The sequence below is a fragment of the Phascolarctos cinereus genome, unplaced genomic scaffold, assembly GCF_003287225.1.
Source record: "Phascolarctos cinereus isolate Bilbo 61053 unplaced genomic scaffold, phaCin_HiC Scaffold_4;HRSCAF=312, whole genome shotgun sequence".
Lineage (NCBI taxonomy): Eukaryota > Metazoa > Chordata > Mammalia > Diprotodontia > Phascolarctidae > Phascolarctos > Phascolarctos cinereus.
The window spans coordinates 617,328,728-617,353,230 of NW_027555847.1; the positions used below are offsets into that span (position 1 = coordinate 617,328,728).

At 38.5% G+C, this 24,503-nt stretch overlaps 1 protein-coding gene across 1 annotated transcript in view; it reads right to left on the minus strand.

Annotated features, from left to right (window-relative positions):
- TNFRSF11B (TNF receptor superfamily member 11b) overlaps positions 1–23,429 on the minus strand; it is a 46,183-nt gene extending 22,754 nt beyond the window's left edge. The window contains 2 exon segments of the mRNA XM_020975545.2: positions 23,197–23,298; positions 23,300–23,429. Coding sequence (XP_020831204.1) covers positions 23,197–23,298; positions 23,300–23,329 — 132 coding nt within the window. The 5' untranslated portion in view covers positions 23,330–23,429.
- Between the last annotated feature and the right edge of the window lie 1,074 nt (positions 23,430–24,503).

Genomic DNA, 24,503 nt, shown 5'->3' on the forward strand with positions numbered 1-24,503 from the left:
GCCCCAGTGTGGAGCACAGGGTTTTACATATAGCTTGTACTTGGGGCAACTAGGTGGCACAGTGAATAGAGCACCGGCCCTGAAGTCAGGAGGATCTGATTCAAATCCAGCCTCAGACCAAATACTTCACACTTATTAGCTGTGTGACCCTGGGCAAGTCACTTAACCCCAATTCAATTGCCTTTAAAAATAAAAAAAAAATTACATATAGCTTGTACTCAATAATTGTTTGTCAAATGAAAATGAATAACCTCTGAATACCTATGACACTCACAACCTCTATCTTTTCTGCTTCCTCATTATTTCTAACTTCTGAAGAATATCTTTCTTCGCTCTTTACTTTGTTGTACCATTACTCATTTTTTAAAAAATTTCTTAAAGTGTCACTCCTTGTCACTCCTCTGCTCGATAAATTTCAGTAGCTACCTACAGCCTACAGTAAAAAACAAAAACAAAAACAAAACACTCCTCTAAGTGGCATTTAAAGGCCTTCACAATATGGCTCCTACCTATTTTTTTTCCAGATGTCTTTCATATTATTTCCTCTTACATAGTCAATGTTTCAGTCAAAGTGATCTAGTGCCAAGTCTGCCCTCCATGACTGGAATGCTCTGGCTCCTCACTTTTAGGAATAGCTGGATCTCTTCAAGGCTTAGCTCAGGGGCTATCTCCTACACATGGCCTTTGCTGATACCCCTCCTCTCGAATGTTAATACTCTTACACTCTGAAATGACTTTGACTACATACATCTTGTATATATTTTGTACTTATCTTCCTCATTTTTAATGTGGTAGAATGTAAGCTTCTTGAGGGCAGGGACTATTCCATTTCCATCTCTGTATTCCCACACCTAGCACAGGACCTTTCTTATTGAACTGAACTGAAGCCAACATTAGTTTTTAGTGGAAATGATGGTTAAGACCTTAGTTGGATGTTCTGTAAGCATCTTACATTCACAAATCCAAAACTGAACTCATTAACATTTCCCCAAATCTTCCCCTCTTCCTGTCAAAGGCATCACCATCCTCCAATAACCCAGGCTTGCAACTACCTCTCCTCTTCCAGTCCTCATTTTCATTCACCACCTCCTCCCACATCTAATCTGTTGCCAAGTTTTGTCAATTTTATCTTCATAATTTCTCTCAAATATACCCCTGTCTCTCCTCCTGACACTGCTACCTTCTTGGTGATGGCCTCATTTCCGAATGCCTGAATTACTGCACTTGGTCTCCCCTGCCTCAGTCTATGCCTGCTCAGCTGTCACATTGATCTCTCTGAAGTACAAATCTGACCATGTCACCCCCCTCCATTCATTAAACTCCAGTGGCTCTCTATCACTTCCAGGATCAAATATGAAAAGCTGTCTTTGGCTTTTAAAGCCTTCCTATCTTTCCAGTCTTCTTATGCCTTATTCCCTGTCATGATCCAGTAACACTGGCCTCCTTACTGTTTTTCACAAAAAATACTCTATCTCCCAACTCTGCATTTCTACTGGCTGTGCCCTGGGTCTGGAATGCTCTCCCTTTTAGTTCCTGCCTCATGGCTTTCCCTTGGCTTCTCTCAAGTCTCAGTTAAAATTCAACCTTCTTTAATAAGCCTTTCCTGGAATGTTTTATTGCTAATGACTTCCTCCTAAAATTATCTCCAATGTTTCCTATATATATGTTTAAACATAGTTGTTTTGTATTATCTTCCTCATTAGACTGTGAGCTTCTTGAGATCAGGTATTGTTTTTGTCTTTCTTTGTACCCTAGTACTTAGCACAGGGCCTAGAACCTAGAAGGTGCTTGATCAATGCTTGCTGATTTGACAATTTATTTCTGGTCTCTCCCTTCTGGTTTATGTTTCAGACAGCTCTGAGGAAAGGTTCTGATCCCATTGCCAAATTTTACCACAAAGGCTTATTACAAGACTTCTAAGTCAAAAAGGTTTTCGGGTAAAACCACAGTGGACCTTTCAGATATTAGTGGACTTCCAACATAGTAGGATAGATTTTACCATTCTGCATAGTACAGTGGAAAGGTCACTAGAAGTTAAGGAATCTAGGTACTAGCTGCAGTTTGGACACTCATTTACTACAAGACCATGGTTAAGTCATTTAATGTCTCTACAAAATAGAGATAATATCGAGACCTGCATTACCTACCTTCACTACCTACCCACACTTCAAAGATAGAATGAGATTTTGAAAGCAGCTTGGAAAAAGAGCATTAGATAAATAAGTCATTAGGACTCAAATCCTAGGGAATTCTTCAAGACACTCTACATTAGTTTTATTGCCAAACATACACTAGACAAACTCAAAACTCAATGCAACTTCTCTAAAATTTTTATCTATCTATCTGTGCATCCATTTATCTATCTATCTATCTATCTCTCTATCTATCTATCTATCTATCTATCTATCTTTCTATCCCTTCCTTCATTTACTTATTGTTGATACTGGGTAAATCATATTTCACATAAGGTGCAAATACAAAGGCCACTCATGGGACTGTCCCAATCCTGATGAGTATGGAAGCTCATCATTTTTCTGACCTGGGCCTGTTCCTCTCACCTCCCATTGATGAGTTCTTTCTGTGGGCCTCCATTTTGAGGATGAACTCAAGCAACACTTCATTCCCTCCCCAGTTATACTTCTGACTCTCTGGACTTTACCACCATGCTCCATTGTGTGTACCTTCTCCAATTCTTACTGGTCTTTTTTCTAGTCCCTTTTATGTAGTCATCAACATTAGAACATAAATTACTGAAGGACTTGGGTCGTCTTTCTTTTTGCTGGTATTTGCATCTCCAGTACTATGATGATGCCTGCCATGTTAGTAAGCATGTAATAAATGATTTTTGCTTGTTTGTTGCCTGTCTTAGTCATTCTGATGGCCTCGCCCCTTAGGGTCTCACCATATTGGTATTGGACTTAGTGTAGAAACCTAATTGGCTTAGCCTACTGCAGCTCAGACCTCCTGAATCCAAGGATCCACCAGTCTCAGCCTCCTTATTAGTAGGGGCTCTAGACCCACAGCAGGTTTACTCTAACTCCTAAGGGACTTATTGCATATTCCAAAGACTTTTTTCACATATCCCAATCAGAAGGCCTAAGATGAAATCACAGCTCTTTTATTTATGTGGGAAATGTCATTTAACCTATCTGAAACTCAATTTACTCATCTGGAAAATGAAAAATTTGGATTAGTTGAACTCTAAGATATTTCCTGGATCTAAACTGATGGTCCAGGAGCATATCTCATAGTAATGTCAAGCCCCCCCGCCCCCACCTGCCCCAAACAGCAATGTCAGAAGCTTTTCTGAATCTCTGAATGGTGAGAAATGGTGGTCAAGAATATTTTTATCTACTTTCAGAAAATAATTTCTATTAAATGTTATTGAGATGGCAGTTTCCTAGCAAACCAGCAAATAGAAAAACACAAGATGAATTCTTCTGAAGAAATGGAACTTTGTCCAATCACCTTCCATTGAGAATATTTTTGTCTTAGGAAATACAAGTTCTCTGCTCTAGGGCTTTTACTCCAGGATATGAAGTCATGAATGGGCTATGGGTTTCTGCTTTTAGAAAGTTCATTAAAAGAAGCCCACACAAACTCTGAAAATAACCACTATGTTTGGGAGTTCCTTTGGTGTTCCTTCGTCATGATCTCTGCCACAGTGAAATTCTTGAGGATGATCCAGAGTTAGCTACATTTCTGGTCAGTCTGTAAGGATATGTATAGCTGTAATTCATTGAAGCTAAGACAGAATACACTAAGGCTATTCACTGTGGTATGTTGCTGTTCCATTTGCCAGGCATGTGTATGAGTATGACAATGGAAAAGTCCTTCCTTCGAAAGTCTTAAGAACTCTGATCACTGCAATGGCCAACAGTTTTATTTGCCCCCGGAGAGAGAAGTGATGAACTTGAGATGCCTAATGAGGCATATATTTTTGGATCTGACTAATGCAAGATTTCCCCCCCCTTAAATGAATATATTTATTGCAATTTTTCTTTTTTTCCAGTGGGGGGTGGGGTGGGGATATGAGGAAGAGAAAATAAAATTTTGTTAATTGAAAAAAAAATAAAAATGAAAGTCAAAGAACTAGACAATTTTAAAATAAGAAAGAACCTCGGAGAATCTTTAGTTGTTCTCCCTTCTAGTTTTCTCCTCTGTAAAATGGCATTCAGAGGCAGTAAGGCTGGCAGAATAGTTAGAGGTACAGCCTTGTAGTCAGCATAGTCCAATGGAAAGAAAATTGACTTTGGAGTTCAAAAACCCAGATTCAGATCTTACCAATGACATGGTGGGACCTTAGGTTAGTTACTTAACCTCATTGGTCCCTTATTTTCCTCCATTGTAAAATAAAATGACTGGACTAGGTAGCCTTTGAAGGTCCTTCCAGCTCCAATACTGTGATCTCATGAGTCAAGAAGACCTAGGCTCCAGCTCCTCCCTTGGATATTCCCTTTGATTTGGGGAAAAATCACCCAGTATTTCAGTGCTCCCAGTGAACTGTTTAAGATGGATTCCAAAGCTTTTTTGTTTCATGAATCCTTTGTCAGTTCAATGAAGCCTATGGGCCCTTTCTCAGAATAATGTCTTTAAATGCATAAAACAAAATACAGAGGATTACAAAGGAAGCTAATTATATTGAAATATAGTTATCAAAATATTTTAAAAATGAGTCTGTACCTCAGGCCAAGAACTCCTGGCATAAGATTATGCAAGAGATACATTGCCTTGACCTTTTTCACTGGGGTAGGGAGTTACCATAGCAGAAGTTCTACATATAGATGAAACCATGGGTCCATGCCTCCTCCCCACCCACAACTCCCAATATGGCCCAAAATGGCAATAGTTGTAAATATTCTCCTTACCTCAAAGGATCAAATGAGGTTATGTATATGAAAGCACTCTAATGTATCAAGTCCGTTAAAAATATGAGGTATTGTTATATGCTCTAAGGGGTGGGAAGAGGGGCTTAGAGGACAATTCAATTCAGTTTAATTCAATATGCATTTATTAAGTGACTACTGTGTGTGGCATGTGTGCTAGGCATTGGGTTCAGAAAGAAAAGGCAGCTCCTGTACTGTGAGGCAAATGAATAGCCCTGGAAGGGGTCCCTAGAGGCCCTTTTCCTTTAGCAAGGAATATATTAGAAAGATATTCTGCCCATGATTGGCTACATTTCTAATTGTCTGCAGGGAAGGGAGTCTCTAACCTGGGTTTGGGTCTTGTTTCACTGTTTACGATGAGAATCATTTTCATTACTGTTGTGATAATATGTTAACACATTATGAATGCCTGCCTTAGCTACAGGTGAATTAGAACAGATATGAAATGCAAAAAGAACTTTCCAGAGCACTGAAACAAAATCAGTCTCAATTTCTCCAACTGAAAAAAGATGTATAAAAACCATGGGTTTATTTATCTCATGAACTAGAGAAAAGGAATTTGTCCTATCAGGCATTATATATCACCACCTCCGAGGGGCAGGTAGGTGGCGTGTTATATAGAGAGCTAGGCCTGGAGTCAGGAGGACTTGTATTCAAATCTGGCCTCAGACACATCCTAGATGTGTGATCCTTGATGAGTCATGTATCATCTGTTTGCTTCAGCTTTCTCATCTGTAAAATGGGGATAAAAATAGCATTTACCATCTAGGGTTGTTGCGAGGATCAAATGAAAAAATACTTATAAAGTGTTTAGCACAGTGCCTAGTCCATAGAATATAGTAAGTACATAGTAAGTGCTATGTAAATGATTAGTATTGTTATTGTGAAGACTTCTTTTTTGTTCCCTGTCCCCCTTCACTAGATTCTTTTAGGCAAAGGCCGGATACCATTTGTTGGGAGTATTTTAGAGGGGATTCTCGTTCAGGTACAGTTGGACTAGAGGGCTGCCAGCCAATGCTTCTTTCAACCCTGAGAACGTGATTATAATGGGCCTGGGATCATGGGCCTCAATTTCCTCCTTTGTAAAATAGTAATAATACTATTTACACTACCTATTTTATATGGCTACGATGAGAAACACATTTCAAAAATCCCAAATATAAATAGGGGTAAGGAATGGAATTGTGATTTGACTAGGGGAAATCCTAGATAAAGTGACTCCCTCTTACCAACGTAGGCTGGCACATTCTGCACAGCTTGTAATCCTAGACAGTTGCTGAGGGCTCTGAGAGGCTGACTCACCTAGGTTCACAAAGGCAATGTGTATCAGAAATGGGAATGCCCAGGTTCCTCTTTCTGAGGCTGGCTTGCTGTCCATTACCCGACATGGCCACTCAGATTTAAATAGGAATTGTTATTATTAATATTATTATTATTAATTTCTGTCAATTCTATAATTGCTCCTGAATTCTTCCCTCTTGATCATTTTCCAAAAAGTCAGACCCCACCGCCAACCCCAGAGCATTAAATGACAATGGAAAGGCAAATAAATTAAATCTGTTCATCTATAAAGGACTATTCTTGTGGCAACAGTTTTCACAAGATCAACAGGGGAAAAGAAATGCAAACACTATGATTTATTATGTGAATTACTGGGCCAATTTCTTCCCTATTTTGTATACATGAAGTTGCAGTGAGGCTGAGAAATTGCCTCAAAGTAAAAAAAAATGTTTTAAATGTGTATTTTTCCTTTCAGAAGTCTCTCCTGTTAATATGTAGTTTTTCCAATTAGTTAACACTTTTGGTAATTGAAGTTGACAATGTACAAATCTGTGGATGATGTTGTTTCGGATAATTTTTATACATGATTTGGAACAAAGAGCTAACATTTTAAATATTAAGGAAAGAACACTTAGAAATATCTTATACATAAGAATACATACAAGCATATATGTTTTTTTATATATATATAAATATATATACAAAATATATATAAATATATAAATACACACACACATATATATGTATATATATACATATATAAATATATATAAATACACACACACACACACACACACACACATATATTTGTATGTGAGAATGCAAAGTGTCCCAAATGTTTTAGTACCATTTTTAGCTTTAAACATTAAAACTTTTGGGACTGGGTGTGTGTGTGTGTGTGTGTGTGTGTGTGTGTGTTGTGTGTGTGTATCACTTAGGAATAATACAATGGGAAACAGCACCTGGAAACATCACAAATGTGTGTATGTACATACATATATATGTATGTGTTCATACATGTGTTCATATACATATATACACACATATACCACTTAATGCTGGTAGAGAAGAGTGTACTGGAATTTGAGTCACAAAGAAGGCATACTATGTAAGCTCCTTGAGGGTAGTGCTAGGCACATTTTAGGCACTTTATGACTATTAAATGAATGAACTAAGGGATGTCTAGTCTTCAAGAGAAGATTTAAGGTAGGGATGGAGGATAATAGCTATCTCCAACTATTGAAAGGGCTGTTGTATGGAAGAGGGATTAGGTAATGTTCTCCTCATTCCCAGGGCATTTAACAAGAAGGAATGGGTAAAAATTATGGTGAAGCAGTTCTGTGATTGATATAAGGGAAGAATCTAGCAGTTAGAACTATGCAAAAGTAGAATGAATTATCTCATGTGGTAGTGAGGTCCTTATCAGTGGAAGGCTTCAAGGGAAAATTGGATGATTACTTTTCAGGGACACTATAGAGGGATTATCTATTCCAATATGTGTTATACTAGATGACATCTATAATTCACCCTAATCCAGATATTCTGTAATTCTGAGTCTTGGCTTTGCCACTTACTGGTAGTGGGCCAATTGAACTCTCTAAGCCTCAATTTCTTGACTTATAAAATTAGAATAACAATATTTGCACTATCCACTCATAGGGTGGTTCTGAGGAAAATGCTTTTTAGGCTGTCAAGCTCCCTACAAATGCAGCTTCTCTTCCTCCTCCTCCTCCTCCTCCTCCTCCTCCTCCTCCTCCTTCTCCTCCTCCTTCTCCTTCTCTTCCTGCTCCTTCTTCTTCTGCTGCTTCTGCTTCTTCTGCTTCTTCTTCTGCTTCTGCTTCTGCTTCTTCTCCTCCTCCTCCTCCTCCTCTTTGTCCTCCTCCTTCTTATTTTTTTAATGGCACAACTTGCCCATCCTTGCTAGGAGTGTCAGGAATAGAGATAACCATACTAGACCAGAAAGCTAATCTCTCATATCCTAGCACAATGCTGCATTGATGCTGCCTTCCTTTAACTGCTATTTACTCCACTCTTAGAATGTCTTGGAGGAAACACAGCTTGACCCTTAACTGTTTCTATATCTCTCCTATATCTCAGGCTAAGGTGAATTAGGTTTGAACATCCAAGTTTTTAAGTCTCCACCTCAAAGAGATAAGCATTGTCTGGCAGATGAAAGAAGATAAATGGAATGTGTTTGGGAGCGAGTAAAGAGGGCTAGGAGTATACACTAAGCATTTATGCCGTGGGTGATTCATTATACGTAGAAATGGCCACCGTATTTAAAATAAGCTTACGAGAAGTTTCATCATGTTAACCTTAGCACTTCACCAGGCAGGCAGTGTGTGATCCCTAGCCGTGTAAGTAAGATGATATAGATCTTTGACTGATATTCGCATACAAATACAACTGGGACTTATATATATCTTGGATGACCATTCCATCAGTATCAACTGAAAGTACAAATGACAGCCAGTATTGATCTACTGAGCCAGAAGAATGATCAAAGTTCTCATTTTCCTTTTCTAAACTAGTGAAAAGAAAAGATGAAGTTTGACAAAAATTCAGTAAATTTTCTTTTACTCAATGGACCCCAACACTGGGCATATTAGCTCCAGTGAGGAAGAGGGAATTTGGGCTGAAGAACACCTGTAGAGGTGTTGGTTGGGAGGAACAATCAAAAGTCACCAAAAAATGGTTTATGGGCTATAGGAGTCCAGGGAGATATATCAACCTACCAGCATTTATTAAATGCCTACTAGGTGCCAGAAAGTGAAATAGTCCTTGCCTTCAAGGAACTAACATTTGGAGACAACACACATCTTTAGAGGTACATACAAAGTACAGAAAGTAGATATAAGATGACTTCAATCAAATAACAAGAGAATTCGAGAATTGTTAGGGAGTTAGCCACCATCTATTCCAACAACTATACAAACTTTGGTAGTGAAGGCCCTAGCAGTTAACAGAGGCTAAAGAAGGCTCATGTGGAAGGTAAGTGGCATTTAAGCTATCCTAAAGGAAATCAGGAATTCTAAGAGGGAGCCATGACAAGAGAAACAGACTAAGCATGAGTCACAACCAGTGAGTACAAAGAACTGTCCCTGAGGTACCTCAAAAGATCATCTAGTCCACCTCACTCACTTGACAGATGAGGAAACTGAGGCTTAGAGAGAGGAGATGACTTGTGCAAATAATTGTCACAGACAGTAAACAGCAGACCAAAGATCTGGAACATGGTCCTCTAGCTCCAAATGTAATTCTCTTTCTACTACATGATGTTAAAAAGAGAGAGGGAATAAGGGACCACAGCATGAAGCAAAGGTTTCTTATTAACCAATAAGGCTACTAGAATCCACGAGGATACTCATTGTGAGTGGATTTTTGGAAAACAATGAAGTTCCTATTTTAAAGTCCATGTGGCCAGAAAATTACTGCTTCCATCGGTATCCTCACATTGCGGTTGGAAACCCACATTGATGAGGGGAGACAAGACGTGAAGATGAATAGCAGCTCTTATCCATTTGCTTCGCCTCTCCTGTGGCTTCCACCTCTGGGTTTAGTGTAAACATCCAGTCCACAAGAAGGGCAGAGGTGAAATTTACTCAGAGAAATGATCCTGTCGTTGCAGTCTCCATTGATAGAATGGAGCTCCCATAAGCTCCAACTCTTTGTGACCCCTTTTGGAGTTTTCTTGGCAGAGATACTGAGTGGCTTGCCATTTCCTTCTCTAGCTCACTTTACAGATGGGGAAACTGAGGCAAATGGAGTTAAGTGACTTGCCCAGGGTCACATAGCTAATAAGAGGCCAGATTTGGACTCAAGTTTTCCTGGCTCCAGGCCTGGCACTCACCTAGCTAGCTCTGGGGACAAAGGCTGTTTATTTTTGTCTTTGTATCCCCAGTGCTTAGCACAGTTCTGGCACATACTAGGTGCTAAATGCATGCTTTTTTATTCATTGTTTGGGGTTATAATCAAAGTCTAGAATGTTTGATGAATCCTTCAGTTAAACAGTGATGGATTTTGAGTCAAAGAATCTGGATTTAAATCTTAGTTATTCTGCTTACTGTGTATGTGACCTTGGACAAGTCCACTAACCCCCCAGAGTTTCCTCATCTGGAAAATTAAGGGGTTGGACTGATTGACATTTAAGGTCCCTTCTAGTTTTTAATCTAGGATTACTAAGCAACTAGGTGAGCCAATAGAAAGAGTGTTGGAATTAGGAAGATTTGCATTCAAATCCTGGGGACTCAGTTTCTCTGAGCCTCAGTTACTCATATGTAAAATGGAGACAATAATAGCACCTACCTGTCAATATTGCTGGAAGGATAAAATGAGATAACATGTAAAGTATTTGTAAACTTTTAAGTGATATATAAATGCTAGCTATTATTGTTATTATTTTATACATTTGGATTTATTTAGCAGATTATTTGTCCAGCTTGTAGCTCTTACAATTCTGTTTTCCCTTCAATTACTAGATCATTATCCAGTTCTCTCCCATCTTGCATAGGCATATCCCAGGGTTCTCTACTGGGGCCCCTATTCTTCTCTCTCTCCATTCTCTTTTTTTCTTGGTGATCGCATCAGATTCCACATATTCCATTATCATCTTTATTCTGAGTACTTCTAAATCTACATATCCATTTCTGATATTTCTCTGAAACTTTAGTTATATTTCATAAAATGCCTGCATGTCACATAGGAACTTCAAACTTAACATACCCTCCAAAAAGGACTCATTATCTTTCCCCCCGAAATGATCTCTCTTTCTGACTTTCCTATTTGTATCAAATACACTTTTGCCTTTCCAATAATCTAGGTTCACAACAGTCATCCTAGACATTGCCTTTTTAGGTCCTCAAGTACAGCCCTTTAATTGCATCCAAATTTCACAGAACAAGTTTGTTCTGTGAAGTTTGGATTTAGTCAAAGATCTGTTTCTCATGTGGCCTCGAGGGTACAGGTTCCCCATCCCTGTAAAAACCCTTCATATCCAATCACTTGAGAAGTCCTATCGATTGAACATCTCTAAATTATTTGTATCTATCTTCTTATCTCAACTTTCATGGCTACCACCTTGGGTTTGGCCCTCACCATCTCTCACATGAAATCATTCTATTCTATTTTATCATACACACGATTTCCTAATTAATATTAGTAAAGCACAATGCTGAGCATTTGAAGAAACTTCAATGGCTCCCTATGGCCACTAGGACAAAAATAACAACAGTTAACATTTATATAGTACTTTAAGAGCTTTAGAGTACTATAAAAATATTATTTTGTTTTATCCTCACAACAGCCTTGGGAGATAGGTACTATTATTCACCTCACTTTGTAGATTAGTAAACTGAAGTTTTAAGTGACCTACCCACGTTTACACAGGAAATTTCTAATGCTGGATTTCTGACTCAAAGTCCAAGATTCTATTTATTACATCACCTATCTGCCTCTGGCATTTAAGGCCCTTTACAAGATGGCTCCTAATTAACTTTCTAGACTGATTTCAAGTCATTTCCCCTCATCATTCTATATTCCAGCCAAAATGCCTTACTTGCTCTTCTCTGCTCAAGACATCCCACCTTCCAAAATGGTGCCTTTGCACTGGTTATTCCCATGTCTAGGATGCCTCTTCACCTCTGCCTCTTAGAATTCCCAGCTTCATTTATGACTCAGTTCAAGGATTATCTCCTAAAAGAGGTTTTACTTACCCTGTTAGCACTTTTTTGCTCTCTAGTCATTTCAGTTGTGTTCAACTCTTTGTGACTCTATTTGGGGTTTTCTTGGCAAACATGTAGGAGTGGTTTGCTATTTCCTTCTCCAGCTCATTTTACAGATGAGGAAATTGAGGCCAACAGGGTTGCATGACCTGCACAGGGCCTGTCTGAGGTCAGTTTTGAACTCAGGAAAATGAATCTTCTTGACTTCAGGCCCAGAACTCTATCCCTTGTGCCATCTAGTAGCCCCTCAGCATTTTACTACACAATTGTTTTGGATATATTGCATATATTTTATTTTTTCCCATCTTTGCATATGCCTATGTATATACCCCTGTGTAAGATTCTTGAGGACAGTTAAGTTGGGAAGAAGTCAACATGAGAGAAGCTGGCAGTCTCATCATGTTGGCTTCTTCCCAGAGTGTTTTCCTTTATTAATATGAAGTGAGGTTGGCATCTTCCGTCTTCTCTCTAGAAGGTGGAAGCCAGAAGCATCTAAAGCACCCACAGAGCCTAAAAAGTCTCAAAAGAGTCAATGAAATTGAAGAGACTCAAAGAAACCGAAGCATTCTCTTGCCTCTAGCTCTTACTCCACTCTGCCCTTTGTGCTGGTGCAGGGCATTGATCTCCACCAATGAGGAGAGAATCTCATACCAATGGACTTTGGTTACATATCCCAGATCCTAGCACACTACATAGTAAATAATAGATGCTCACTTGATGCTTGCCAAATTGGATTGACTTCATCTCACTTTAGGATCTGGAATTGTTCATTGATCATTAAGAGGATAAGTAATAGAGGAGGATAGAGGCTCAAATCCATCAGCACAATTTTTTTTGTTATTAGCTCTGGCAATATACTTCATGGGAAAGGAGACTAAAGTTACTTTTATGTACCCAAATTGAAGATTTTCAATTATTTCATTTATAATCCCTCACCCCCATAAAGATAATTTTTGAATCATTGTCAGTAACCATAAAACAAGGCTTATATTTTCTTCTTGGTCTGTTGGACTGAAGTCTGGTTGAATTTTTTTTCCCCTTTGGGGATCAAAGAAAAAAAAACTACCAAGGAAGCTGGGGCATTTAGAGAGATCTCAAATATCTGTGAAGTGTGTCTAATTGTTAATGCTTGTCCTAACATCTTGCTTGCCATATCTGAATACTGAATGATTACTTTTAAAAAGCAAAGTGAAGTTGTCAAGTATTTCTATAAATATTATATGCAACTCAAGAAATTCTACCTAATAACTCTAAGGAGACTGCTAATAACCATAATTATAACTGTGAAGAAGTACTTAGAGGAATGTTTTAAAATTGTCTGCTAATAGAGTGCAGTATGAAAATCATACACATTTATCATATATATAGACATGCAGACATATATGTATAATAGAGGTGTGCAAATCTGTATGTATAGATGGATACACAGATACATTTAAATACATATATGCATATACATACATATTTTTGTACCCTGCCTCTGGCATTTAATACAAAATGGTTCCAAATTAATTTTCTAGACTGATTTCAAGACACTTCCCCTCATCATTCTATATTACTATTAATATGCTAAATGCATATTAAATTATTCAGGTATATATTCATATGCATATTATATGTGTTTATATATACATATGAATTACATTGTATATACATTATATTATCCTATCACCAGCGTGACAAGGTGAATAGAGGATTGGCTTTAGAGACAGTTATGCCAGAATTCAGGTCCTGCCCTCCTTGAAGGCAGGAACTATCTTTTGCCTTTTTTTTGTATCCTATCACTTAGCACAGTGCTTGGCACATAGAACACATTTAATAAATTGATTGACTGATATATACCACCTGTGTGAGCATGGACAACTCTGTTAACCTCTTGCCTCAGCTGAATCTTTAGGCTCCATTGTCCAGGAATTGGAAAATTCATTGGTGAAGAGTATTTCCACATTTTGAGTTCCTTATTTGGCTAAAATCTCAGGTCTAGATCACAAAAAAGATTAAAACAACAACAAAAAGTGCCTTCTTGGGGGCAGCTAGGTGGTGCAGTGGATAGAGCACCAGCCCTGGAGGACCTGAGTTCAAATCTGGCCTCAGACACATAACACTTACTAGTTGTGTGACTCTGGGCAAGTCACTTACCCCCAAATGTCTTCCCCCCCACCAAAAAAAAAGTGCCTTCTATTATAAAGGATATATTGGATCTGGAGTCAAAAAGCTCGTTCAAATCCTGATTAAATTTACTACCTCCAAGACCTTAAACAAGAACTAATGCTATCTAGAACCTCTTCTAAATCTAAATTTAAGACCATGGTAATAATAACAATAAATTGTACTTTTAAATCTGCAAAGTGTTTCCAAATGCTATCTCATTTTAGCCTCACAATAACCCTTAGGAGATAGGTACTATTATTAGTCCTACTATATGGATGAGGAAACTGAGGCAGATAGGAGTCAAGTGACTTGCTAAGGTCACATAGCTAGTAAGTCTGAGGCAGGATTTGAACTCAAATCTTCCTGACTTATAGACTGCTTCATGCATTATTCTGTGAGTGTGACTACTTACAACAAAACATGAATAATGGCCTCAATTCAGAATAGTAAATTTTAGATTTTAGTAAATAAGATGTGATGATAATAAATCATGTTGGGTTGTACAAAGCATGGCCATAGTTTCAGAAGTTTTCCACCAAGAGTTGCATCAGAAATTTTTACTCCCTTTTTTGCAGTTGGCAGAAATCATGCCAAATGCAACAAAACCTCTTTCATTTTCTGTGCTCTTATGGGAGAATTGTTCAAAGAAAAACAAACCTCATTAATCATTTTTGCCCTTTACCATGAAATAGAATGTATACCTTTTCCCATTAAAATTCAGATAATTCGATCTTAAATGTTGTTTTGACATTAGAGAGCTTTTATTCTAATCCCTTCCTTTTACAGATGAGAAAACTGAAGCTATGAAGGGTTTAAGTGACTTGTCATCCAAGGGCCCATGGTTAGTTGGTGGCAAAACTGTAACTAGAATCTGAGTCTCCCATAGACTTTTTCTTATTGAATCAAAATTTTAAAAATCCTTTCAAGAATGTGTTATGATAGGACTTTCTGAGAATAAAAGAAAGCATTTTTTAAGCAAGAAAGGAATATTTTATGGCAAAGGCTTTGAGGTTTTGGATCAGAGGCCAGAGAATAAAATTGACTTTACTAAGACAGCAAAGGGGAAAAAATGGTTGCACCAGTGTCTGTTTTTAATTTTAAATGTATCTTGTCATTTGTTTTCCTACTTTGGAGGTCTTATACAAATATCTCCGTGTCAATATTTGAGAGGATCTTATAGAAGATGTTGCCACTGTGCAATGGGAATCCAGATGAAACTATTCTTTTATTTTTAAAATAAAATTTAGATTTTAAAATAAAATTATTTTACTTTTAAATTAAATAACATCATTTGAAAGCTATTGGAAACTCGTTAAAAGTCTTGAGAATTATTATTTTTGGAAAAAGTAATCTCAAATAAGTAATAAAGAGACTTGATAAGTTAACCTCAATAGTAGATGAAGATTTTTAGAAAAATGGCAACATCCTTACTCTGAAAGTGGGGTCATTTCCCCTACAATCACTATGTACTGATAGTCTGAGTGATTCAGGTGCTGCTGAGAGTTTGGCTGGATTACAGTGGGGGCAGGGAGCTATAGTTCACCTAGCCAGTTATGTAACCTTACAAAATGCTATATATAAAAAAACCAAAACAAAACATTTGAGCATGTCTCCTCAGTAAAAAAAAAGTAAAAAGTAACAAATTCTTGAGCATGTCTGTTCACAAGTTAAGGCACTGCAGCATTAATCATCAGTGTTCAAGTATGTAGTAAAGTGGGCTCATTAGTGCATGTGGTTTACTAATACTTTGTACAGATATTCTTATCCCAAAGAATGTCTAACTTTTTTTTTAAGCTTTCTGTGCTTCTTGCCCCCAAAATATTCTGTCAGCCAGTTCCAAAAGCTAATTACAGGTCATGTAAAAATACCATACTTGTATCTATTTCAAGTTTACCATACCTAGCTTCATTTTTTTTCCATAGATAGTTCACAGATGTTGCTGGTATTGAAACTACCTCTTGCAATTGTGGGCCATTGTGTTTTAACCCAAACTGATTAACGCTGGAGTTTGTACTGGCTTGGAAGCCATCGCCAAGGCCTTTATGGACTCTTACAACATCAGCGTGCAGCAGTATCAACAGCAAGACAGCAGTTCCATTCCTCCTTTGTTGATAAAAACCAAGGGACAAGGAAGGAGAGTGGTTTGGCCTAGTCATGATATAGGTTTCTGTTGTCTTTACCATCTTCCCAGAGGTGCAATCTTAAAGAATGGTGACAGATCACAGGATAATGGTTTACGGCTGGAAGACGGATTATAGTATAAACCGGTTTTGTTTTAATGTATGCACTAAAAGAAGTAGGAACAAGATGTTGGTTTCCTGGTTGACAGTCCATTAGTTTGGGCATTGAAATAACTAGTGTGGCAGAGAAGAATGAGCACTGGTCTTGGTGTCAGAAGACTTGAGTCTGGGTCCTGCCTACAGGATTGGCTATATAACCTCACATAGTTTTTAATATGTTGTTTTCCCTTTTAAAATATTAGCTCCTTGAGGGGACAGATCTCATCTTTGCCTCTCTTTGTAACCTCAGCACTTAGTACAGAGTCTGACACAGAGTACGTATATAAATAATGCTTGTTGCTGCTTACTGACCTTGGGTAAGTCACAACTTCTCAGAGTCTCAATCTCTCCATTCATTAAATGAGGAAAACACTACTTTTACTGCCGTATCTTACAGAGTTATGAGCAGTCTGTGTAAATTTTAAATGACTAATTATATAAATGTGAGTTGTAAAGTTCCCTTACACAGTTGTTGTGAAGAAAGTGTGGTATAAACTTTATCATCATCACAATCATCATTGTTATTTTTATTATGTGCCATCTTCTCGTTAGCTAAATCTACAATATAGAAGTCTATATATCTCTGCATAGGTAGCAAGGATGGTTCCTGAAAAGTTGCCAATGAAGTAAAACATCATCAATGGTGCTTGAGTAATGCCCTGCTTATGTTAAATTATAATTTCTCCTTTAGGAACACATCTCTAATGTTTTAAAATGCAAGTCAATGGGAAAATAGAGTTCAATATATGGACCTGTACCTAACAGGCATCTTTTCAATAATGCAACTATTTTTTTTTTCTGACTGACCTGTCAGCACATGGACTCTGTAATTGGCAGTGCCACTACCTAAGGGTACCACAGAATTCCGTAATTGAGTCTCCAGATACTGTATACTGAATCCATTTCTTACTTTATTAATTCCATAAGATTGACATTTCTCATATGGAGCTATTCCCTGGAGGGAAGAAATAGCATTACTTAGACCAGACAGTGACCCTGGAAGCCTCTCTCAAATGACCTTCCAAAGGGAAGGTAATTAAAAACAGGCCTAGATTGACAGCAGGAGTGAAGTCAGGAGTCACCAGAATCGTTGGTGCTATCTTTTGACAAGAAAGACCTAAGAGATGGTGCTTGAGGTAGGGAACTGTAGAACGTTAGAGCTAAAAGAGGCCTTATAGGTGATTGGGTCCAACCTCCTCATTTTGCAGATGAGGAAACTGAGACCCAGAAGGATGATGTGCTCACACATGTACAGCTAATTAGTAGTCGTTTATTTTAAAGTATGTCAAAGACCCATTGTGAGGCCTGAAAAATGTCACTTCTCTGTTTTCTCATCTGAAAGAACAGGCCCTCACATCAGACTGTGGAAGTTATGATTTATTTTTCTTATGAGAAGGCAACTAAGTCACTGGTCTTCAGCTTCTAAGTCTGTCTCAACTCTTTGTTTAGAGAACTTGCCATATTTCTCTTTCTGTCTTTTCCAGAGCTCTGCACATACAAATTTCTTTTCCCTCTGTCAGGCTTTTGATTTCATACATGTGGGAAGCTCCCACTAATGAATTTCCTCTATCAATGTACACTCTTACCTTTTTTGTAACTCAGGAGAGGTCCAGTGAGTTACTTTCCTCAGGGTCATACAGTCAGGGCTAAAACCCAAGTCTTCTCCACTCAGAGACCAATATCCCCTTCATTACGACACACTGACTCTCAAGTAAGTATATACCTTATCAATGCTTGATGAATGCATTAATGGACTGTGGGAACCTGATTACTGACTGGTTCTCTCTTAAGTTCTCTATACAATGGGGTTAATAATGTAGGATATTATAGCATGGGCAGGTTAAATTAAATTAAATTAAAAACAGTAAATAGTTATTAAGTGCCTTTCATGTGCAAGGCACTCTGAGTACAAAAAAGAAAGAGACTTAGCTTAACATTTGAAAGATAATGGCAATTTCTCACTCTAGCAATTCCAAAGAAACCCATCATGCTGAAACATATATGGAAGAGCCTAGTATGTTAAATTTCACACAAGTATGCAGGCTTGTCATTCAGGTTGCACAGAAAAGGCATAAGGACCTATCCAGTATGAACAGGTGAAGCCTAGATTAACCCAAACGTGTATATGTGTGTATGATATAATGCATGTCCATATCCATAAACACACACACACACACACACATATAATTATACATACATACTCCTGTATATTGTAAATACATGTGTACATATAAATATATGCATGTGTATGTGTGCACATATTATATGTATGCATATATTACATGTGTGCACATGTGCACACTTATGCATACACACACTTTCCTTTCTCTTTAAATTTTGACTAGCTAGCTAAAGAAAAGTGCAGTAAGAGTTCTGGTCTTGAAATTAACGGCTTTCCCTAACACAACGAATTTTTCCCTTACCTTTGGCTATGGGCAATTAGGTAGGATAATGGCTAGTTAGAGGGCTGGCCTTTGAGTCAGGGAGACAGGAGTGTGAATTCCACCTCAGACATCTATTGGTTGTATGACCCTGGGCAAGTCACTTAATCTAGCTTAGCCTCAGTTTTCCCATATGTTAAAAGACGATGCTTATAATAGTACCCTTCCCTCAGAAATGTTATAAGGATCAAAGAAGAATGTGTGTGTATATTTTTTTTCTTTTGTAAACCTTAAAGCTATGTATAAATGCTAGCTCTATGATCAATTTCTATTTGAACACCTCCAGTGATGAGAAAGTCTCTGATACATCATTAAGCTCATTATCTATGCAAGGTTATTTTGAATGCAAAAAAAGAGAGACTCTGTTGACATCTGCTATACTTCCAACACAGAGGTTCTATGATTTGATAAACTGCTCTTGGATAATGGGATACTAAAAAAAAAATGCCTTTTTTAGAATGCTTTCAGCAAGGGAGGAAAGCAGGCAGGGGGTTAAGGGTAGCTGAAAGCAAAACCCAGCAGGCTAAATATCTGTACAACTACAAGAATATTAGCTGATGTCTTTGGTACGGCTGCTTACTAGCACTAACTGGGTTGAACATCTTGGCAAGAAAGTTTAATTCTTCAGCTAATGATGTTTGGCTGCTGTGGTTTTAGCTGAACTAGTGAATTTAAAGTCTGTATTACAATGAAAAAAATGCCTGGAAGGTGGTAGATACAGGTATATAATCGATTTTTACATGTACTTTGTCCACACATTTCTATGTTCTCTCTCAAAAAAAATAAGCAAATAAATGAATCCAACCATACAAATAAACCAAAAATCCCCAAAGGGTGGCACCATCTTTACTGCCTACATCAGAGAGGCAACCCAGAGAAAAACATCACATGCATAGAAACCCTGTGATCATGAGTTCATGAGGCAAACACAAAGGTTAATTCGGAGGGTTCAATGGATGCCACTGGTACCTGGTAAAAGTCAAGCCTTTTACCTCCCATCAACTAGCTCAAACTTAGTTGTAGATTAGGATAGTAGAAATCAAACAACCAATTTCACATTCAAACATGTAGGACATGATCTGCCATTGTTAGCAGTATGTCCAGGGAAGACAAACTCTACAAGCCAATGATTAACCCTGCAGGGAAGCCATATTACTCCTTTGCCATCATTGCCTCACATGCGTCCTGAACTTTAGCCAAACCAGTTCAGTGGAAAGAAAGATGTATTGGTAATTAAAGGAACTAGATTTGAATCTCATCTCTGACACTGAATATATATGTGACCTCAGTCAAGTCACTAAAAACCTCTGTTTCCTAATCTGCAAAATGGGAGAGGTGGGTTGGGTCCAATGCCTTCTGAGGTCTTCTCACACTTTCCCAAGAGTACCTCTCCCACATCTGTATCTTTACTCATGCCATTCTCTTCTACTTCCTGCTTTGCTGCCTAAAATCTGCCCTGATCATACTTGTTTAGGTCCTTATGCCTTTTCTATGCAGACTGAATGACAAGCCTGCACACTCATGTGAAATTTAACCAGTGATTGGTGAATACGCTTGCCGTTTCCATATATGTATCAGCATGATGGGCTTCTTCAGCAATGCCAGAGTGAAAAATTGTCTCCTAAGCCATATCTTTCAAATGTTAGACTCGATCTCTTTTTGCACTCAAAGTGCCTTGCACATAATAGACACTTAATACATATTTACTGTTTTTAATTTAATTTCTCTGACCCAAACAACCTATTCATAATGCTCAGTTTCAGCTTTGTTGTTCAATCGTATCTGACTCTTCATAACTCCATTTAGGGTTTTCTGGGTAAAGATACTGGAGTGGTTTACCATTTCCTTCTCCATCTCATTTTACAGATGAGGAAACTGAGGCAAACAGGGTTAAGTCACTTGCAATTAGTGTCTGAGGCTAGAGCTGAACTCAGGAAGATGAATTTTCCCGACTTTAGGCACAGTACTGTATCCACTGTGCTACTTAGCTGCCCAGTACTTTTACATATATTAAATCATTTGGTCCTTACAACAACCCTATGAGGTACATACTGTTATTATCCCTATTTTACAGATAAGGAAATTAAAGCTGAGAGGCTATGACTTATCCAATGTCATATAGCTGAGTCATGATTTTAATTCAGACCTTCCCAGCTTCAAGTCCCATAAGCTATTCTAATTAGGCAAGTCACTTCACCTCTGAAGGTCAGTCAATTCTCTAAGATTATATAGTTTTAGTACTAGGATGAGGGTCATGTTTTATACAGCTTTGTATCTCTTCTCAAATCACCTAACAGTGCCTTGCACATAGTGGGTGCTTAACAACTACTTACACCCAGGGATGGATGTGTAAGCACAAAGTAGACATTCTTTTTTTTTCACCAAAATGAGAAATTGAACTTCAGAAAATAAAAGATTGTAGAGTCAGAGCTGGAAGGGATCCTAAAGGCCATTTGATCAAACCTTCTTGTTTTATGGATTAAAAAATAAACATTTTCTAATCTGGAATGCTATCTATATTCAGCATGATATAATTTCTTTTGTTTTGATCATATAATTTATCATCCAAAGCAAAGTATCATTTATGCATGTATATAACTGCATCTACACCTACCTCCCACTACTATAGTGCCTGTTACCTCGGTATTACATTCTTGAAAGTTTTTAGTCTGTAATATGGGCTAGGGGATAGGACTATACTACCAGAACACTTATACTAGCCTGAAACATACAGAAATAACAGGCATCTGGCACTAGATAAGAATTAAGTAATTGTTTACAGCCTGGTGACCAATTTGACTTTCTTTCATAATTTTGTTATTTTTTTTTTATGCTTTCCATATCCCAGAAACTTCCTGGAAGCCTACATAAGCTGCCATTCACTCTTTGTGGGCTAGAGGTTATAATTTATGTAGCCATCTCAACAAGTCCAAAACCCTCCTGTGGTTTAAATATTTGTTTTTGTAGCTTTATGTAGCAGTGAAGGTCTACTTCATATCTAGGTGGACGTTAGACATCAGGAAAACATAAGACTAAGTCAGTGCTTGTATAATTACTTATTTGTGAGTGCTATTATCATGGTTGGGGAAATTATTTTAATAGCTGTAGAAGGACTCATACTGGAAGTGAAAATCGAATCCTGTACAATATTGCACAGCACTTAACAATGAATAAGTCCAAGTGTACTTAACACATACAATATATTCCTCTGTATGTTATTGATGAAATTATATAATTTTTAAAAAATGAAAGCTCTGATTATTAGACAATTCCACAGTTATTAAGTATCTTATCATCACAGGCTCATAGGTTTAAAGTTGAAAAGGCAACTAAGAGTTATCTACTCCATCGCCATCATTTTACAGATGAGGAAATCGAGGCCCAGAGTGATTTGCCCCAAGAACACTCAGGTAGCATGGCAGGGTTGAGATTTAAACACAGACTTCTGATTACAAATTTAACAGTTCCCCCACTGCATACCAGTCTGTTTGCACAATCTTTCCCATGGTGCAATATATGAAACAAACCAGCTCCAGTTTGAATGAAATGGAAAGTTACATTTATTGATGCAAACGTTCAAGCTATTGCCTAATAATAATCTCTAAAAATAATTGTTCTAATACAGACATTTATGGAGTGCTTTAATATTTACAAAAGCTGCTTAGAACAACTCAGCAAATTAAGTACCACAAGTTTGATATCCCCATTTCACAGATGGGAAAACTAAGATGAAATGGCTTACACAAGATGGGATTCAAAGGCAGTTTTCAAGGCTTCAGTGCAGCTAGCTTTTCACTACAAAGTCTTGCCTTCAACCTTGTGCTAGCTCTCCTGGGCTATAAGCAGATGTAGGTAAAGAATATACTTAATATAAGACATCGTGGCCTTATTAATCAGGACATAGGATACATGTGACAAAGGGAGGCCATAAAGCTTGAGTGCAAGAAAGAAAGGTAGGTGAAAGAATCATTTTGGTTAAGAAACAAAAATGTGAAAAGGACTTTAAAAGTCTTTCATGTTCTAAACTTGCTTTGTGTCATGGCCCCCACTGGCAATCTTGTGACACCCATGGATTCCTCAGAATCAAGATTTTAAACGCATAAGATAAAATATGTAAGATTATATAGGAAACCAATTATACTGAAATGAAGTTATCAAACTATTTAAGAAAATAAGCTCATGCACCCCAGGTTAAGGATCCCTAGGGAAGCAACTTTTTCAGCTTCTGTATTTCCCGAAGTTCGATGTCATGGGGAATGAGAAAGAAAATCGATGATGCCGTGATTCTGGCTCTATGACCCTGTAAATCCAGTGTACAAGCCTGGCCCAAACCCTCTCTGCCCCAAAGCCCGGGGCGACCGGTGCAGGGAAGGGGACACGCCGTCCCCTGAATCTCAGGCAGCTACAGCCTGGATCCTCCCTCAGTTGCTGGACTTACCACAAGCGTGCAGCAGAGGAACTTGTTCATTGTGGTCTCTAGGGAAACCCCGGGAGCTGGGAAGGCAGACAGACAGCGGAGGGAGGGAGCGCTCGCTCGCTCACTCGCGTCTCCTCCTGGATGGTGCTGACATCCCCCCAACATTACCCAGGCACTTATATACAGAGCCTCCTACAACAGGAAGTATTGCCTCCGCTTTGATCTCACTCCCTGCCCGTGACCAAACTTTGAGCTTTTCTTTTTTAGGAACAGGGGGGTAGGGGAGGGAGGGGGGGGAAAGGTGGAAGGGGAAAAGGGAGGTGGTTAACTCTTTCAGTGATCCAGAAGTGTGGAGAAGGGGGTGGAAAGAAAGTCTGCGCGGGGCGGAGGAGAGAAGGAGGTGGAAGAAAGAAAAAAAAAGAAAAATAAATAAAGCCACTGACTGGCCTGCGCGCATGGGGCGGCAGCTGTCTGGGGACAGGCTGTGAGCCATCCCTGTCCCTTCCCGGAGCAATCCTGGAAGCTGCCACTAAAGGCGGGCGCACCCAGAGTGTTTTCCCATTGCACACTCTGGACAGAGATGTCAAAAATCCCACCCACCCTGCGCTCATTGTTTTGGATTCCTCCAATGCAATTCCTCTGAATTTCCACCTCTAAGGCAGGGGAATTCTGCAATGACCCGTCGCACCGAGGAAGCATGTTGGACGCCAGGACTGTGGCTGGCTTGGGGAAAGAGTAAGGTCCTAGACAGGTACTGTGTGAAGGAAAGCAGCAAGGTTCTCTCTTTTTTCCCGCCCCCATCGCATTTTCAGGTTGCTGTCACTTAACTACATGGTACCTGTTCATAGATTCAGAGCTAGAAGGGACTTTAGAGATGATCTGGTCCAACACTTCTCATTTTACAGATAAGGAAACTGAGGCACAGGGTGTCAGCCAGATGAAGTGAAAAGTATATAACCTAGGGGTAGTGCATTTTTAGAAAATTGATAACTTTCTTTTTATATGGTTGGTTCAATATAGTCCCATGTCTTTTATGTTATGCATTTAACATTATTCTGAGAAGGGGTCAATAGGATTCACCAGACTTCAGAAGGTTCAGACCAAAAGGTTAAAAACCCCTGATCTAGTCCAACCTTCTCTTTTTACAGATGAGGAAACCCAGAGAAAGTTATTGTTTGTCCTAGGTTACAAAGAATCTGATCTGGAATCAGTGGCTCGCGTACATGTCTTCCACATGATGTTTGCTGTCTTTGTGGCCTTGATCATGATGTTTGATCTCTCTGGGCCCCAGTTTCCTCATTTGTAAAACGTAGAGGTTGCTGTAGATG